Below are 19,395 nucleotides of genomic sequence, written 5' to 3' on the forward strand. Positions count from 1 at the left end.
AAGATCAAATAGGACAAACTATGGAAGTATACATAGATGATATGGTAGTCAAGTCAAAGAAAGCTGAGGACCACCTAAGGGACTTGGAGGAAGCATTTGATATCCTTGATAATTATAACATGAAGCTTAATCCTTCAAAATGTCACTTTGGTGTTAAAGCAGGTAAATTTCTAGGATATATGGTAACTCAGAGGGGCATTGAAGCAAGCCCAGAACAAATTAAAGCATTGGTGAATATCAAATCCCCTGCCAATGCTAAGGATGTGCAAAGGCTAACAGGCAGGATAGCAGCTTTAAACAGGTTCATATCAAAATCCTCAGAAAGATGTAAAGAATTTTATGATATCCTAAGGAAAAACAAGAAATTTGAATGGACTGAAAAGCATGAGAATGCTTTACAAGCCCTTAAAGAATATATGTCCTCAGCACCAGCATTAATGAAACCCGGAAAAGGAGATGTGTTATCCTTATACCTAGCGGTATCCTCAACCGCTGTAAGTGCTGTCCTTGTTAAGGATCACGAAGGTACACAACATCCTATTTACTATGTAAGTAAGAGTTTACTTGATGCAGAATCCTGGTACTCACACCTTGAGAAACTTATTCTTGCATTAATTATGGCATCAACTAAGTTAAGACATTATTTTGAAACCCACACTATTGTTGTTAGAACTAATTTTCCAATCAAGAATGTCCTCAGGAAACCAGAGATGTCCGGAAGAATGGCTAAGTGGGCAGTAAAGCTTAGTGCACATGATATAAGATATGAGCCTAGAACAGCCATCAAATCCCAAGCACTTGCTGACTTTGTGGCTGATTTTAGTAGTGATCTACAAAAGGAAGCAGAATTGGAAGTCCAGCAGCTGGATGAGACCAAGGATCCTTGGATACTACACACTGATGGATCCTCAAACGTCAAGGGCACAGGGCTCGGGATACTACTAAAATCGCCACAGGGGGACATAACACCCCACTCCATAGCCTGTGAGTTCCAAGCAACTAACAATGAGGCTGAATATGAAGCCTTAATTGCTGGCTTGCAAATTGCTAAGGATATGGGGGTGAAATATCTTAAAGTATATGTAGACTCATTATTGATCACCAATCACTTAATGGATCCTATGCTGTTAAAGGAGAAAAACTAACCAAATATTTAGAGATAGTCAAAGAATTGGCACTCTCTTTTGTCTCTTTCAGCTTAACACAGGTACCAAGAGAGGAAAACACAGAAGCTGATGCATTGGCCAACCTAGGATCATCCTTGAAGATCCCAGAGGATATAAGTATACCCATCATCCATATCCTAGCTCCTGCTATTGAAAATCAGGTGGCCATGGAAATAGAAGAGGATACTGCAGTGATCCCTAGTGAAGAAGCTCAATCTTATTCAGGATCATGGATCTCACCAGTCATGAGATACTTGCAACATGGGGAGATTCCTATGGGAGAAAATCCTAAAGCTTTCAGGATTAAGGTATCTCAATTCACAATCTTAAATAATATGCTATATAAACGATCTCTTGCAGGACCATATTTAAGATGTATCGAGGATCCTGAAATTCAAGAAGTATTGAGAGACTTCCATGAAGGAGATTGTGGAAACCACACTGTGGGCAGGGCATTGTTCTCAAGGATCCTTAGAACAGGATACTACTGGCCAACTATGAAACGTGATGCTGTAGAATATGCTAAGAAGTGTGATCCTTGTCAAAGACACAGCAATATCCTTCATCAGCCAGCTGAATTTTTGCATCCAATACCATCCTCTTGGCCATTCATGAGATGGGGGATGGATATAGTTGGCAAGCTCCCTAAAGCACCTGGTGGAAAATTATTTATGCTTGCCATGACCGACAACTTCTCCAAGTGGATAGAAGCTGAAGCTTTTGCTCAAGTCAGAGAAAAGGAAGTTATATCCTTTATTAAGAGAAACATTATAACCAGATTTGGCATTCCTTCTGAAATTGTATGTGATAATGGTTCCCAATTCATTGGGAGCAGAACCACTAACTTTTGTGACAGTTGGGGAATTAAGATGATAACATCAACACCAGTCCATCCACAAGCCAATGGTCAAGCAGAGTCATCCAACAAGATCATCATCAACAATCTGAAGAAGAAGCTAGGATCCAAGAAGGGGAAATGGGCAGAGGAATTACCTTATGTGCTATGGGCTGATAGAACAACTCCCAAGAATGCCACTGGTCAAACACCCTTCTCTTTAGTATTTGGGGCAGAAGCAGTGATACCAACAGAAATGGTGGTTCCAACTGCTAGAACAAGTACTCGTGATCCTGAAAAGAATGCTGCAATCTTAGCTCAAGACTTGGATACTATTGAGGAAATCAGGAATTTGGCTAGGATAAGGATGGCAAGCTACCAACAAAGAATGGCTGGTGCTTACAATAAAAATGTCAGGATAAGGAAATTCCAAGTCGGGGATATGGTGTTGAGAAAAGCATTCCAAAACACCATCAATCTTGCCGACGGAAAATTGGCACCAAAATGGGAAGGCCCTTACTTGATTGAAGCCGAAGCAGGAAAGGGGGCATACAGATTGCTAACCATGGAAGGAAATTTGTTACCAAGAGCCTGGAACGCTATTCACTTAAAGAAGTATTTCATGTGAACAGGATCCATCAAGCATATGATCCTTACATCGGAAGCATCCTCGAAGGATCCCGGCGACATCAGTGATCCTTTACTCTGGTAAAATCCTTATCTCAAAACTTTTCCATTTTTTTATTTTTACCTAAGGATAAGGATCACGTATCCTTCATCCTTCTCTCACAAGAATTTGAGTTATGATAGTCCAGGTATCTTCAGCATATCGTTAAAGATCTTCGAAAGCACCACAGATCCTTGGGTTCAACCCCAGTTATCCTTGGGCTTGTCCCCAGTTTTCGCCAGTAGCGCACGATGATCTTGGTATAGTTCACGTCTTTGGGACCAGTACCCACTTTCGGGGCTGACAACCTCATCGTACTGGCTATACCTAGGATCCTACGTATAATGGTAGACGTACCATACATCCGTTCCTAAGGTTTCTAACGTTTTCACGTTAGCTAAGGTTTTGACATTTTCATGTCACCAAGCTTGGATAGTCGCCAGTAAGGGCCATACTCCAGTTTACATACGATCCTTGGGCTTGTCCCCAGTTATCCTTTGGGCTTGTCCCCAGTAATCCTTTGGGCTTGTCCCCAGTTATCCTTTGGGCATGTCCCCAGCTACTAATTTATCCTTTACATTGGCTTAGTCCCAAGTTATGTTCCATTTTTCAGGTTTTCGAAGTTAAACAAATAAGGATCCTTAATCCTCATTATCCATCAAAATCTCATCTACGGTTATCTTGATTAAAGGTTAGGATCCTAACTTGGATCCTCAGGTATGATCCTTGACTATATTGATTATACTCATTATTGTGAACAACCCTTGCACTTTGGCAACTAAACCTATGATCCTTAAAATAAATTGCTTTGAAAAATTTCAATGATAGGATATTTGATCTAGGATCATATCCTAAATTTATTAAACATGATTTGCTCAACTTCTGTTATTCTAACAAATATATTTCTAAAATAATTGGACAACAAGAGGATAAATAAAGGATAACGAAACAAGGTAAGCCAGAAAGATTAAAGTTATTTTATTAACAAAGGATCTTTAACCCTTTCAAAAAAGTTGTCAAAATTGCCAACCCACGTTTCTACCAGCAAAACGTGGCCCGTCCACATGGGTTGGCAAAGGGTGTCCATTGTCTATGCGGTCATAGCAGGTGCAGGAAATTAAAGGCGGCAGGATCACAAAGGCTTCATCCCCCAAACAGAGGATCCCTCCACCATTTGCGACCCTACCTATTGTCCAAAGGATCCAGGATCCTTAACCCTAAAAACTATTGTTTAAGTTACAGACCATAAACTGTTTCAAAACATCACAACCACAAAAAAAAAAAAAAAAAAAAAAAACCACTACCAAACTTAAAAAATTGGGCTCCGGCCTAGTCTCGAAATATCCATCATCGCCCAATCCTGCAGCTCAAACCTTTGCTGCTCCATCTCCACCCTGATCCTTGCCAGCCTCACCACCTTCCAGCATTGGGATCTCCTCAGCTTCGTCCTCATCCTCCAGCTCTGCCAATCTTGCCTTCCAACCCTCCACGTCCCATGAGCTTTTATCAAAGGCAGGATCCTGAGCCTCCGCAGCCATCTGCAGTTGTATCTTATACATAGCTATTGCGGCAGAGACCTTGGCATCCTGGGTGATCTCCTGCTTCTCATCATCCATGTTGACCAGCATTTGAGCAGCTTCATCCTTTGTAGCCCGGAGCTCCTTCTCAAGATCAGCAATCTTGAGATCCTTCAGCACACCCATCTGTTTGAGGTCGGCAATTTGACGGTCCTGATCCTCAACATGGCCAAGATATGTTTCTATTTCAGCTAGTTTCTGCAGAAAGGGAAAGCGGTAAGTTCAGGACCAGGTGATCCTCAAAGAAGCAGGATATACAAGCAGGATATTCAAGTAGGATAACCAACAGGGGCAATGATCCTTACTTCATTAACATAATCAAGAAACTGCTGGCGGAGCAGGGGAAATCCTTGAAGATCCTCAGAGACCTTCCTCTTCTTTCCTTTACCCCTAATAGGTGCTTTAGGGGCTGAAGCAGAGGGACTGGCAGCAGGAGCCTTCTTCCTTGCAGATTTAACGTTGGCAAGATCATCAATACCAAACTTGGAGGCAGACTTGACAGATTTCCCAGCGCCTACACAATCAAAATAAGATAAGTACTTTAACTAATTCAAAAAATCCTACATATGACTACTTTTTAATGAGGATACTTACTTGACATTGTGGTAGATGCGGAGGACACTTCCTGTGAATCTTGAATGGCAACTTGAAAACTTCTTGTCTCCGGATCAAGCTTCTTGAAGGCCAAAAGCCTCTCTTTTGCTGCAGGTGTCAGCTTCAGATAAGAGATGGAGATAGCTGCACAATAAACAAAAAACAAAGAAAGACATTTGTGATCCTCATCATAAGAGACAAGTCTGATGGTGATCCTTCCAGGATCCTCTATCCTACCATGAGTAGCCCACTCCTTGGGCAGATCCTTCCCATTAGGGATGGTATCCCTCCTAACAAAGAAGAATCGTCGCTTCCAATTTGTATCATTCTTGGTGACCTTAAGAACAGGGTGATCCTCCCCAGCTTTCCGTTTCAACAAGTATCGACAGGAACCAAACGTGGTAAGATCATATAGCTCAGCCAGCTCCGACATCCCTAAGTCAATTCCCTCCTGCTCGATGATCCTCTCAAGGATATGCAGAACCCTCCAGATCATCGGCGTGGCTTGGATATAAGACATGCCGGTCAGGGAAAAGAAGGATTGGGTGAAAGCTGGAAAAGGATACGAATATTGTGACAACTCGAGTTTCTGACTTTCACTTTCGCATTAAATGCGCGTTGACTTAGACTGCTTAGTTGTTTGGATTGTGAACTTGAATTGTACGCGTGGTGTTTTTAATGAAACGTATTGTCATGTTGCCTATATGTGATTACTTGGTAGAATATAATATTAGAATTATTATTATTAAAAACACTTAGTATAGAACTCGAAACTTGACATGCAGATCGAAGGATCACGAAGGATATCCTTCGATTCGAAGGATCAACTGTCGGTTCGAAGGATCCCGAAACATATCCTTCGACCCAGGGACTTTATCCTTCGGCCCAGTCTTTCAGATGGGCTTGGCCCATTTCTGTAATACGTATTTATACGTAAAAGCACGTAACCGGCTGTCATTCTTCAACCCTAGCTCCTTGTGTGTGTGACGGCAGACCCTCACATCCGAAGCCAAATCCCTTTTGTTGATCATCCTTAATCTCGGTTAGTATCTGATATCGTATTACTTTTAATTGATTGCTGGAATGATTGATGTTAATTAGTGTGCTAACTGGCCGGACTTGTAATCATTAACCGATCGGATGTTGTTAACCGGGTATTGCTTATATGATAATCGAATAGTTGTTAATCGGCCGATACGAATTGATATATGTTCGGATTCGTTATATGATGTTTGATTGTTAGTATGTTCATTCAAGATTTCGGTATGTGTTCATATGTTATGTTAATAAGGTTCGATAATGTGACATACTATGTTAATCGGCTTGGTGTACGCATAAATTAGGGATCACGATGGGTATTAGTATTATGATGATTGCATGATGATTTGATGATGATCCTATGATTGCTGCATGATTGTTGTTTGATCGATAATGTTGTTGACGGCTGTTAGCATGTTTAGGGTTTCTGAAATTGTAACTGTTGTTGACGTAACTGATATGTGTCGAAAGATACTTGTAGTCGAAACATAGTTGTCGAAACATAGTTGTAACCGAAAGATATCTGTTGACCGAAGGATAGATTTGACCGAAACATAATTAGGTTGACCGAAAGATGCCATTTGGTCGAAAGATGACTGGTGGTTCGAAACATAACAACCAGTCCGAAAGATAACTGTGATATTTAGTATGTGTCGAAGGATCACTAATGTGTCGAAAGATAAGGTTGGATTCGAAGGATGGTAGGTTATAAACATCTTTCGAAAGATAGTGGAATGTATGTTTGATTTACTTGACATGCCATGCTTGATGATGAATGTTTACATTTGCAATTGTGTGACACTCGATTTGCATACGTATCATTGCGAACATGAACTGATTTGTTATACATGCATACAATAGGACGTGATTAATTACTTGTGAGTACATAACCTAGCATACCGAGCAAACCAAGGTGAGTTCACACTCTTACTAAGGCATGGGATTCCCGGGTTGTGGGAATGGGTTAAAGGCTTGATGATAAACTAATAACGTACATACACTACGCTTTTCCTAGACTATCACCTATTATAGTCCTCGGATGTCAGGACGGTTCCGTAGGTTGGAAAACACCTACGTGGTTCCGTAGGTTGGGATAACACCTACGTGGTCAGATGCCAATTACTATCCTCGATACAAAGGATACGCACGTAAGACATACGTGTACGCATTACTTACTTCTTCCGTAGGTTGGGATAACACCTACGTGGTCATATGCAAATTACTATCCTCGATACAAAGGATACGCACGTAAGACATACGTGTACGCATTACTTACTTCTTCCGTAGGTTGGGATAACACCTACGTGGTCATAATACGAATAGTCTAGTGGTCACTTAACATGGGAAGCCCCCACCTGTATAACTTACTATTGGCCCGGTAGAGCCACCCGTTACTTACTATTACGCATTTACGTACTGTGAACTCGCTCAACTATTTTGTTGATCCTTTCCTTTACATGCCTCGCAGATCGTTAGGTACTGGGAGCTTGCACTGGAGGCGCGGTCGTTGTGGACTTGGATCGTGAACATCATATGGAACCCATATGATACTTGATACACTTTTACATTGGATATTTTTATATATACGCTTCCGCTAAACATTGATAACTGGCTTATGTTTTGGAAACACCTTTCATATGGATTTGTTCTGAATTATACTGCAATTACTTTTACTTTATACAATGTTCTATATGATTGGTGGCTTGGTCCTGGTCAGTCACGCTCCCAAGCGGTGATACTCCGCGTGTGGATTTTGGGGGTGTGACAGATTGGTATCAGAGCCATTGGTTATAGAGAACTTGGTTTTAATATGGGAAAACGTTTTTATTAAAACCAGACTATAACCAGAACAGTGCCCTCAACGATCCACAACGACGCTTCGCTCCACGTGCAAGACTCAACTTCCTAGGTAATAAGGTTTATGTTTATTGCCTACATGCTAGAAATTGCATAGAACTTTGCTCGTAGTATGCTTACATTACCTTGCTCACAACTTGTTATTGCTTGAGAACACTTACGTGCTTACACTCTTCTGTCATCGCACTACTCGCGAACCCTTTTTCTTACTTACGTTGCCTTTGATTTGAAGATCAATGGCCGCACGAATTACCATGACTCAAGCCCAGCTAGAGGCTCTCGTTGCTGCGGCAGTTGCAGCCGCCCAAGCAGGTAGTATACCCTGCAGTATAGGCACTAGGATCTTTAGATCCTACATTAATTCTCGTATTTAACTTTGCCCTATTCGTACACAATAGGTCAACCCGCTCAGCAACAACCTGCCTGCACATTCAAGAACTTTATGGAATGCCGTCCCAGCACGTTTAGCGGCACAGAAGGAGCAGTTGGACTCCTTCACTGGTTCGAGAAGCTAGAATCAGTATTCGAAATGTGTGAATGCCCTGAGGAGCGCAGGGTGAAATACGCTACCGGTACCCTAGAGGGAATCGCGTTAACTTGGTGGAACGCGCAAGTGCAGATATTCGGGTTGGCAGCTGCTAACGCCACACCCTGGAACGAATTCAAAGAACTTATCAAGAGAGAGTATTGTACACGTGAAGATATTCACAAGTTGGAAGACGAGCTGTATAATCTGAAAATGGTTGGATCAGAGATTGAAGCGTATACTAAACGGTCAAATGAGCTGGCCGTGCTGTGTCCAACTATGGTGGACCCTCCATACAAGCGTATCGAGTTGTATCTCAAAGGTTTGGCTCCAGAAATTCAGAGCCATGTTACCTCAGCTAACCTCGACAACATCCAGGAGATCCAGCGTCTCGCTCATCGCATCACAGATCAGGCCGTGGATCAGAATCGCCTGCCTAAGCGCATCAGCGCTACTGCTACTGCTACTACGTCTGCTACTACTGCTACTCCCAGTGACAATAAGCGAAAATGGGAGGGGGATTCAAGTAAAGCATCAGCGTCAGTCCAGTCCCAGGCTCAGCAACGAAAGACTGAAGGTTATCAAAGCCCCAGTCAGCACTCTTCGGGTAGTCACAAACAGGGAGGATACCGGGGAAATCTTCCGAAATGTAACAACTGCAACAGGCACCACAGCGGCCAGTGTAACAGAGGTCGTTGTCAAAGATGCCTCAAGATGGGTCATGAGGCCAAAGACTGCAGGAGCCCTCGTCCTGCGAACCAGAACCAGGGTCAGCAGCAGCCACACGCTCAGCAGAATCAGCAACAGGGCAACAAGGGGTGCTATAATTGTGGTGCTGAAGGTCACATCAAGAGACACTGCCCGCAGCTAAACAGGAACCAGAACAACAACAACAACAATCAGGGCAACGGGAACAATAACAACAACAACGGGGGAAACAACAATAACAATGGCAACGAGGCAAGAGGTCGAGTTTTCATGTTAGGAGGAGGAGACGCAATGAACGCTAATTGAACTCATAACTTGTCTTGGATTTTTATTATTATGTTTACGCTACTCAAACAAAGTTTGGTTTGAACATTAATCATGTTGGGTTTTATGAATTATTTTAACTGCTATACTTCATGTTTGATATGATGAATGGTTTGATATTATTGAGCGCACCTGCCGTATTTATGGACCTTATGAACAGGGTGTGCAAACCCTACCTGGACAAATTGTCCTTGTCTCCATCAACGACATTCTGATCTACTCCAAGAGTCAGGAAGAACATGAGCAACACTTACGTCTTATCTTGGAACTTTTCGGAAGGAGCAAACGTACGCCAAGTTTTCTAAATGCGACTTCTGGATACGTGAAGTCCACTCCTTAGGCCATGTAGTGAACAGGGATGCGATCCATGTCGATCCATCCAAGATAGATTCGATCAGGAACAGACCAGCACCGCGTACACCAACAGAGATACGCCAATTCTTGGGTTTGGCGGGTTACTACAGGTGATTTATCAAAGACTTCTTCAAGATCGCGCAGCCGCTTACAATGCTGACACAGGAAGGTGTCACCTACCGTTGGGGAGATTCTCAGGAAACCGCTTTTCAGTACTTAAAGGATAGGCTCTGCAGCGCACCTATTCTCTCATTGCCAGAGGGCACAGATGACTTCGTGGTATACTGTGATGCATCCATCCAGGGTCTTGGATGTGTGTTGATGCAACGTGATAAAGTGATAGCCTACGCTTCTCGGCAACTCAAGGTTCATGAACGGAACTATACGACGCACGATTTAGAGCTGGGAGCTGTTGTTTTCGCGTTTAAGATATGGCGACACTACCTGTACGGTACCAAGTGCACGATTTACACCGATCACAGGAGTCTCGAGCATATCCTTAAGCAGAAGGATTTGAACATGCGTCAACGAAGATGGGTTGAACTACTTAGCGACTACGAATACGCCATCATGTACCATCCAGACAAAGTCAATGTTGTGGCAGACGCCCTCAGTCGGAAGGACACTCTACCTAAGCGCGTGCGAGCGCTACAGCTTACGATTCAGTCTAGTCCTCCAGCACAGATACGAGCTGCTCAGATAGAAGCACTGAAGCCTGAAAACGTCAAGGCTGAAGCCTTACGCGACTCACGACAACAGATGGAACAGAAGGCAGACGGCGCCTACCATCTAACGGGGCGTATTTGGGTCCCACTTTACGACGGTCTACGCGAACTTGTAACGGATGAAGCTCACAAGTCTCGCTACTCGGTACATCTAGGGTCGGACAAGATGTATCACTACATCAGAACTACTTATTGCTGGCCTAGCATGAAGGCCCACATCGCTACGTACGTGGAAAATGCTTGACCGGTGCGAGAGTCAAGGTTGAATATCAGAAACCAGCTGGCTTACTTCAGCAGCCTAAGATACCTCAATGGAAATGGGAAGAAATTTCCATGGATTTCGTCACGGGTTTACCCAGATCTCAGCATGGAAACGATACAATATGGGTCATAGTTGATCGACTCACAAAGTCTGCTCACTTCTTGGCAATCAAAGAAACGGATAAGTTTTCTACCCTAGCAGACATCTACATGAAAGAAGTTGTTTCAAGGCACGGAGTGTCAAATTCTATCATTTCGGATCGCGATGCACGATTCACGTCGGAACTATGGCAAGCAATGCATAAATCTTTTGGCTCACGGCTAGACATGAGCACAACCTATCACCCTCAGACGGATGGACAGTCTGAGCGTACGATCCAAACACTTGAAGACATGCTTCGGGCATGTGTCATTGATTTCGGCAACGGCTGGGAAAAGCATCTCCCTTTGGTGGAGTTCTCGTACAATAACAGTTACCATACCAGCATTCAAGCCGCTCCATTTGAGGCATTGTACGGACGTAAATGCCGGTCACCTCTCTGTTGGGCAGAGGTGGGGGATAGTCAAATTACGGGTCCAGAGATTGTAGTGGACGCCACAGAAAAGATTGCACAGATACGACAACGCATGGCGGCAGCACGCGACCGTCAGAAAGCCTACGCGGACAAGCGTAGAAAGCCATTGGAATTTGAGGTCGGGGACCGGGTTTTATTGAAAGTTTCACCCTGGAAGGGTGTGGTACGTTTTGGCAAACGGGGCAAACTAAATCCGCGGTACGTCGGACCATTCGAAATTACAGAAAAGATTGGCAAGGTAGCCTACAAGTTGAACCTACCAGCTGAACTCGGTGCAGTTCACAACGTATTCCACGTGTCGAATCTGAAGAAGTGCCTATCAGATGAGACCCTTATAGTTCCTTTTAAGGAACTCACTATCGACGAGCGGTTGCAGTTCGTCGAGGAACCAGTTGAAATCACGGACCGAGATGTTAAGGTCCTCAAACACAAGAGAATCCCTCTTGTTCGAGTTCGTTGGAACTCCAAACGTGGCCCAGAGTACACCTGGGAACGCGAAGACAGGATGACAGAAAAGTACCCCCAGTTATTCGGAACCAATGCAACCACTACTGAGGCTGAAGCTACTACTACCGAATTTCGGGACGAAATTCCAAATCAACGGGGGGATGATGTGACACCCCAGGAAAAACCAGTCAACGATACGACTCACCTAGCTTCCTCAGTAAACGCATACCAAATTTCGGGACGAAATTTCCAATTAGTTGGGGATAATGTGACAACTCGAGTTTCTGACTTTCACTTTCGCATTAAATGCGCGTTGACTTAGACTGCTTAGTTGTTTGGATTGTGAACTTGAATTGTACGCGTGGTGTTTTTAATGAAACGTATTGTCATGTTGCCTATATGTGATTACTTGGTAGAATATAATATTAGAATTATTATTATTAAAAACACTTAGTATAGAACTCGAAACTTGACATGCAGATCGAAGGATCACGAAGGATATCCTTCGATTCGAAGGATCAACTGTCGGTTCGAAGGATCCCGAAACATATCCTTCGACCCAGGGACTTTATCCTTCGGCCCAGTCTTTCAGATGGGCTTGGCCCATTTCTGTAATACGTATTTATACGTAAAAGCACGTAACCGGCTGTCATTCTTCAACCCTAGCTCCTTGTGTGTGTGACGGCAGACCCTCACATCCGAAGCCAAATCCCTTTTGTTGATCATCCTTAATCTCGGTTAGTATCTGATATCGTATTACTTTTAATTGATTGCTGGAATGATTGATGTTAATTAGTGTGCTAACTGGCCGGACTTGTAATCATTAACCGATCGGATGTTGTTAACCGGGTATTGCTTATATGATAATCGAATAGTTGTTAATCGGCCGATACGAATTGATATATGTTCGGATTCGTTATATGATGTTTGATTGTTAGTATGTTCATTCAAGATTTCGGTATGTGTTCATATGTTATGTTAATAAGGTTCGATAATGTGACATACTATGTTAATCGGCTTGGTGTACGCATAAATTAGGGATCACGATGGGTATTAGTATTATGATGATTGCATGATGATTTGATGATGATCCTATGATTGCTGCATGATTGTTGTTTGATCGATAATGTTGTTGACGGCTGTTAGCATGTTTAGGGTTTCTGAAATTGTAACTGTTGTTGACGTAACTGATATGTGTCGAAAGATACTTGTAGTCGAAACATAGTTGTCGAAACATAGTTGTAACCGAAAGATATCTGTTGACCGAAGGATAGATTTGACCGAAACATAATTAGGTTGACCGAAAGATGCCATTTGGTCGAAAGATGACTGGTGGTTCGAAACATAACAACCAGTCCGAAAGATAACTGTGATATTTAGTATGTGTCGAAGGATCACTAATGTGTCGAAAGATAAGGTTGGATTCGAAGGATGGTAGGTTATAAACATCTTTCGAAAGATAGTGGAATGTATGTTTGATTTACTTGACATGCCATGCTTGATGATGAATGTTTACATTTGCAATTGTGTGACACTCGATTTGCATACGTATCATTGCGAACATGAACTGATTTGTTATACATGCATACAATAGGACGTGATTAATTACTTGTGAGTACATAACCTAGCATACCGAGCAAACCAAGGTGAGTTCACACTCTTACTAAGGCATGGGATTCCCGGGTTGTGGGAATGGGTTAAAGGCTTGATGATAAACTAATAACGTACATACACTACGCTTTTCCTAGACTATCACCTATTATAGTCCTCGGATGTCAGGACGGTTCCGTAGGTTGGAAAACACCTACGTGGTTCCGTAGGTTGGGATAACACCTACGTGGTCAGATGCCAATTACTATCCTCGATACAAAGGATACGCACGTAAGACATACGTGTACGCATTACTTACTTCTTCCGTAGGTTGGGATAACACCTACGTGGTCATATGCAAATTACTATCCTCGATACAAAGGATACGCACGTAAGACATACGTGTACGCATTACTTACTTCTTCCGTAGGTTGGGATAACACCTACGTGGTCATAATACGAATAGTCTAGTGGTCACTTAACATGGGAAGCCCCCACCTGTATAACTTACTATTGGCCCGGTAGAGCCACCCGTTACTTACTATTACGCATTTACGTACTGTGAACTCGCTCAACTATTTTGTTGATCCTTTCCTTTACATGCCTCGCAGATCGTTAGGTACTGGGAGCTTGCACTGGAGGCGCGGTCGTTGTGGACTTGGATCGTGAACATCATATGGAACCCATATGATACTTGATACACTTTTACATTGGATATTTTTATATATACGCTTCCGCTAAACATTGATAACTGGCTTATGTTTTGGAAACACCTTTCATATGGATTTGTTCTGAATTATACTGCAATTACTTTTACTTTATACAATGTTCTATATGATTGGTGGCTTGGTCCTGGTCAGTCACGCTCCCAAGCGGTGATACTCCGCGTGTGGATTTTGGGGGTGTGACAAATATCCTATGGTAAACGGAGTTACAGGAAAAGCTACCCATGTGTCAGAAACAAAATCACTTAGAGCGGTGGGAGTGAAAGACTTGAAGATAGTATCCGCCGGAAAGCAGTGACGGATCCTATCGATGTGAGCATCGGTGAAGCAACACCTCTCAGTAGGAGAGTCCTTGATGATCCCTTGGCTTTTCGGGGGGCTGCTCTTCTTGTGATCCTTGTGAGGGGAATTTCGGAGCAACATACTAACAGAAGAATGTAAACAGAGGAGCAGAAAAACAGAGTAAAAGAAGGAAGAAAGAAAAGAGGAGAATACCTGATCGATCTTCGGACGAGATTATAAAGGGAGTATATCTTGAATTTAAATGCAAATTGATCCTAACTCTATCTCCTATTTATAATCATGATCTGCAGGGTTGTCACTTCAATGACGTAAGGGTTGCAACGGCTAGTCCGATTATAACGGCTAGTTATCCGAGTCGCCCGTTGCAGATAGGATCAAAGCAAAATATAACTCGTTGATTTACAATAAACTCCTTATATTTTAGGGGCAATTGTTAGGGCTGGATTTTTATAATACATGATCCTTACATGTGATCCTAACCAGTGATCCTTGTTTCTTTGGCAGATAGTGATCCTCAGTAGAGTTCCAGGATCAGGATCACGGACCATCATAGGATCCTCATGCTAACAGTTGCTTTCATTTACTTTAATGTTGTTTTGTAGGAATGACTAGCAGGATCCGCTCTTAGCATCACAATCAATGGACGCGTCTTTACAATTTTGGCACACGCTCAATCAGAGATGAACATTGCAAAGGATATGGAAACTTGGCATGATTTAAGGGCGACAATTTAGGCTAGATTTACTTCTAAAGGGGTAATGAGCTGATTATTAGTCTTTTTACCTAAAATAGGTCACTCACACTTGTATATATAACACTCTTCCCCATTCGGAAGACACACAACACAATTCTCACACGCTTAGACACTCGAAACTATAATGATCCTTGTACTCAGCTCATTATCATCCGAAGTTGTAACCATTTTTCTTATATTGAAGTTTGGTGATCGGTAGTTGCCATCACCCGAGGTTTTTTATGCCGGAGATCATACATTGATCAAGGGCTTTTTCCTCGTATAAATCCTTGTGTCACTTGCATATTTCTTACTAAAGCGATCCTTTACTTTTTCAACAAACCAAGCATCATTCCCCGTTTACTTAGAGTTTGGTTGCATTATCCTTGTGTGATTTTTGACCAAAACATGCACTGTTAGGGCATGGATTTTATGCTAAGGATCATCTATCTTGAGACTGGGCCTGGATCACAGATCCTTAATGGATAATGCAGGAAGTCTGAGGATTCAGGATCCTTACTATTATTTATGTTTTTAACAATTGTTCCTTGTGTTCTCAGTTTACGTTCGTAGGTATTTGTGGACTAAGTCATTGAGAGAATCTCGGAGGAATATGCTATTTTTGGCACGTGCATGAGGCTCATACCCGTTGAAGAAGGTCGTGGGAAGCTTGCATGATTTTCGGATAGTTTGTTACTAGGATTTTTCTTATCTTTTAAGGGGTATCAAACTCACATTTTTAGAGACACAAAACAACACTCTGTACTCGAATTCTCTGATCAACATTGGCGAATACACACACTTTCACATTAGCAATTCATTGTATTGAGCTTGTTATCATGAAAAGTTGTAACCTTTTTTATTAATATAGTTGATAGTGATAGTTTTCACTATCCGAGGTTTTTTATGTTGGAGATCATTCATTGATCAAGGGCTTTTTCCTCGTATAAATCCTTGTGTTCATTGTCATTTCATTTTGATATTTGTTCATACATTTGTTCATTTAACCAAGCATCTAACCTCACAAAAATCAGATTTGGTTACATTATCCTTGTGTGATTTTGGACCAAAACAGTTTGGCGCCCACCGTGGGGCAATTGGTGCTTCATTCCTGAAAATTCTATTCATTTCATACATTTTTGTTCATTACCTCCAACCACATGGCTACTCAACGGAAAAATACTTCAAGCTCCATGTTGAAGATCACCTCATCACAGGGCATTCCACCGTTGCCTCCTGTTTCTTCTAGATCCCAGAAGAATGCTGAGAATGCGGCAAAGAAGACAACCCCTGTTTTCACAAAAACAATTACTGTTGTTTCTTCTACACCTACTAACAGTGATCTTTATTCTTTGATTTTGTAGATGGGAGGTTGCATGCAACAGCAGGATGAAACTGACTTGATGAAATCAAGAAATTGAAGAAGTCAGTGGAGGATCACTCTCCATTAACGCCCAGATCGTTGGATTTCACAACCCCACCAACAACCATCTAGCATTCCAAAGCATCAGGTGTCCAATATCATGGAGGATGATCAAGTATGCAGTATGGATCGTCGGCTATGACACATGCTCAAGGATCCTACTTCCAGCCTTAAGGATCTTCTTTTCAGCCTCAAGGATCCTCCTCTTAGTATCAAGGATCCTTCTTCAGTTTGGGAGGATACATGGGAACGCTGTCAGCTCAAGGATCATACCCTCAGCATCAAGGATCCTTATCGCAGGTTCAAGGATCCATGGAATATCTTCCAAGACCATCAACTCCAATGTATTAAGGATCCAACATCTTTCAGGATCAAGGATCCTTAGGAAGCCAACAACCCAGAAGTTCTGAGATTCATGTGGGAGACTTCATTCCCATGCAGACTATTGCTTCATCTGGTCCCACAGTTGCACCAGAGTTGCCTCAATTTGGATACATATCTGGAATCCCAACTTCGAATTAGTTAGGAGGTAACACTTTCAATACATCTTGTAATACTAACCATGGTCCTATGCAGGGAACAGGAATCAACCAGGCCATGGCTAGGGAGTTGAAAAAACTCAAGGATACGATATCCAGTGTCCCAGGAGTGGTTAAACCCATTCCTGAGATTCCGGATGGGAGTCAAAGGTGTCTCGCTTTGCACCACCCATATGTAATGCTAAGATACCAAAACGATTTCAAACGCCCAATATGAAGCTCTATGACGGTACCACCGATCCAGAAGAATACATGGCACAATACAGGGAAAGAATGGAGATCAACCCCATTCTCAAAAGGTTAAAAGAAGCCTGCCTTTGCAAGGGTTTCGGATCCATATTGACTGGATCAACTCTGAAATGGCTGCTAAGTCTTCCTCCTTATTCAATTACTTCATTTTCTAATTTGGTTAACTTGTTCAATAGTCAATTTTCATGTAGTAGGTGATTTGAATGGTTAACTATTGATTTATATAGGGTCACTCAAGGTCATAATGAATCATTAAGGGATTACATAACTAAATTCAGTAGAGAATCCTTAGAAATCCCTAACTTAAATATTGCTACTGCTGTTGAAGCTTTTAAAATGGGTTTACTTAAAGATTCCCAGTTCTATGATGATCTTGTTATGACTCCTTGCAGGAACCTAGATGAAGTAAGAAATAGGGCCCTTAGGTTCATCCGTTTAGAGGATGACAAAAGGATCCAGGAGAGGCTATCAGGATCCTCAAAGCAAGACAAACAAGGATCCAATTTCAAGAATAACAGATCCAAGTCATACACTAAAACTGACAACCAGAATGTGCATGCTGTGGAACAAGAGGAAGATGATGAGGATTATCCTCCTATCTCTGAATATTGTTTTGCTGCTGATAATAGTGAACTAATCCTTGCTATGCAAAACTTAGGTGATAAAGCTAGATGGCCGAGGAAAAGTGACAAGCCAGCTACCACCAAAGACAAATCAAAGTGGTGTGCTTATCATGAAGACTTTGGTCATCTCACGGATGAATGCATAGCGTTAAGGAAGGGGATTGGTTACCTCTTGAGCAAAGGATACTTGAAGGAGTTATTCGGAAGGAAAAAATCAAGGATCCAGGATTCTGAGAAAGTCCTTGAAAAAGTTCCTCCTCCGCCAGCTGATGATCAAATTATCTATTTCATCTCCGGTGGCTCTGATATCTGTGGCACTTCATTCCCGGCAGCTAAGAGACATGCAAAGAAGACAAAGATGGAGAATGGGGATAGACATATTCGAACTTCTGTCCTTACCCAGGAAAAAGACATATCCTTTGATGAGGATAACCAGGTGGATATACAGGATCCTCGTCACGACAGTGTAGTTATTACATTATTTATCTCTAACCATTTTATTCATAGGATTCTCATTGATGGGGGAAGCTCAGTGAACATCATCCAGTTGGATATCCTTAAAAGAATGAACATCCTTGAATCCGATATTGTCCTAAGATCACCTGTCCTTGTGGGATTCAGTGGAGAGACAAAGAATACATTAGGGGACATCAAACTTCCTATTTATATAGAGGGAGTAAATTATGTTCAAAAATTTTGTGTCATTGATTGCTTATCTTGCTGTAATGTTATCCTTGGCAGGCCATGGATTCACATATGAAGGCGGTCCCCTCAACATATCATCAGTGTGTGAAGCTCCCTACTCCATGAGGTGTGGTGAAGATTAAAAGTGATCAGCAAGAAGCCAAAAATTGCAACACTTCATCAATGAAACCAGCCTCAAAGCCTAGGAAGGCATAGCAATTAAAGGACCCTCCAAGAGACGTCCTAGAGGCAAGAGAGCAAGACGTCAAGGATATTCTGCTGAACCCGGAGGATCCTGAATCCAAGATCTTTATAGGATCCGGGATCCTTGACAGTATTGAGCAGGATTTAATATCCTTCTTGAAAAGAAGAAAAACTACCTTTGCTTGGAAACATGAATACATGACAGGTATTTCTAAGGATGTTATTACTCACACACTTGGTATTGACAGGTCCTTCAAGCCAATACATCAGAAAAGGAGGAAATTTGCACCTGAAAGAAACGCCATTATCCAAGAAGAGGTACACAAATTGCTCAAGGCAGGTATGATCAGAGAGGTAAAGTATCCAAGATGGCTAGCCAATGTGGTTGTTGTTCAAAAAAAAGAATGGAAAGTAGAGGGTATGCGTTGACTTTACTGACCTAAACAAAGCATGTCCCAAGGATCCTTTCCCTTTACCCCACATAGACTCCATGGTGGATGTTACAGCGGGTCATGAGTTGTTAACTTTTATGGATGCTTCATCTGGATATCAACAAATTCAGATGGAACCATCTGACCAAGAGGATACATCTTTTATGACTCCCACTGGTATCTATTGCTATGTTGCTATGCCTTTTGGATTAAGAAATGCAGGTGCTACATACCAAA

The 19,395-nt window shown here is 42.2% G+C and overlaps 1 protein-coding gene across 1 annotated transcript; it reads left to right on the plus strand.

The window, feature by feature from the left end:
- Positions 1-16,165: 16,165 nt before the first annotated feature.
- On the plus strand, positions 16,166-18,649 carry LOC118488879. The gene is made up of 4 exons (XM_035986290.1): positions 16,166-16,318; positions 17,005-17,117; positions 17,846-18,515; positions 18,581-18,649. The coding sequence occupies exons 1-4, from the start codon at positions 16,166-16,168 to the stop codon at positions 18,647-18,649; spliced, it is 1,005 nt and encodes a 334-aa protein (XP_035842183.1).
- The last annotated feature ends 746 nt before the right edge of the window (positions 18,650-19,395 follow it).

Source organism: Helianthus annuus, chromosome 17 (assembly GCF_002127325.2).
Source record: "Helianthus annuus cultivar XRQ/B chromosome 17, HanXRQr2.0-SUNRISE, whole genome shotgun sequence".
In the NCBI taxonomy this organism is placed as follows: Eukaryota; Viridiplantae; Streptophyta; class Magnoliopsida; order Asterales; family Asteraceae; genus Helianthus; species Helianthus annuus.

Excerpts from the sequence above, each read along its gene's own strand:
- LOC118488879 (XM_035986290.1), top strand. The coding sequence starts at position 16,166 with ATGGCTACTCAACGGAAAAATACTTCAAGCTCCATGTTGAAGATCACC. Across the intron at positions 16,319-17,004 it reads TTTTCACAAAAACAATTACT|GGAACAGGAATCAACCAGGC; the intron begins GTTGTTTCTTCT and ends GGTCCTATGCAG. Across the intron at positions 17,118-17,845 it reads ATTCCGGATGGGAGTCAAAG|TGAACTAATCCTTGCTATGC; the intron begins GTGTCTCGCTTT and ends TGCTGATAATAG.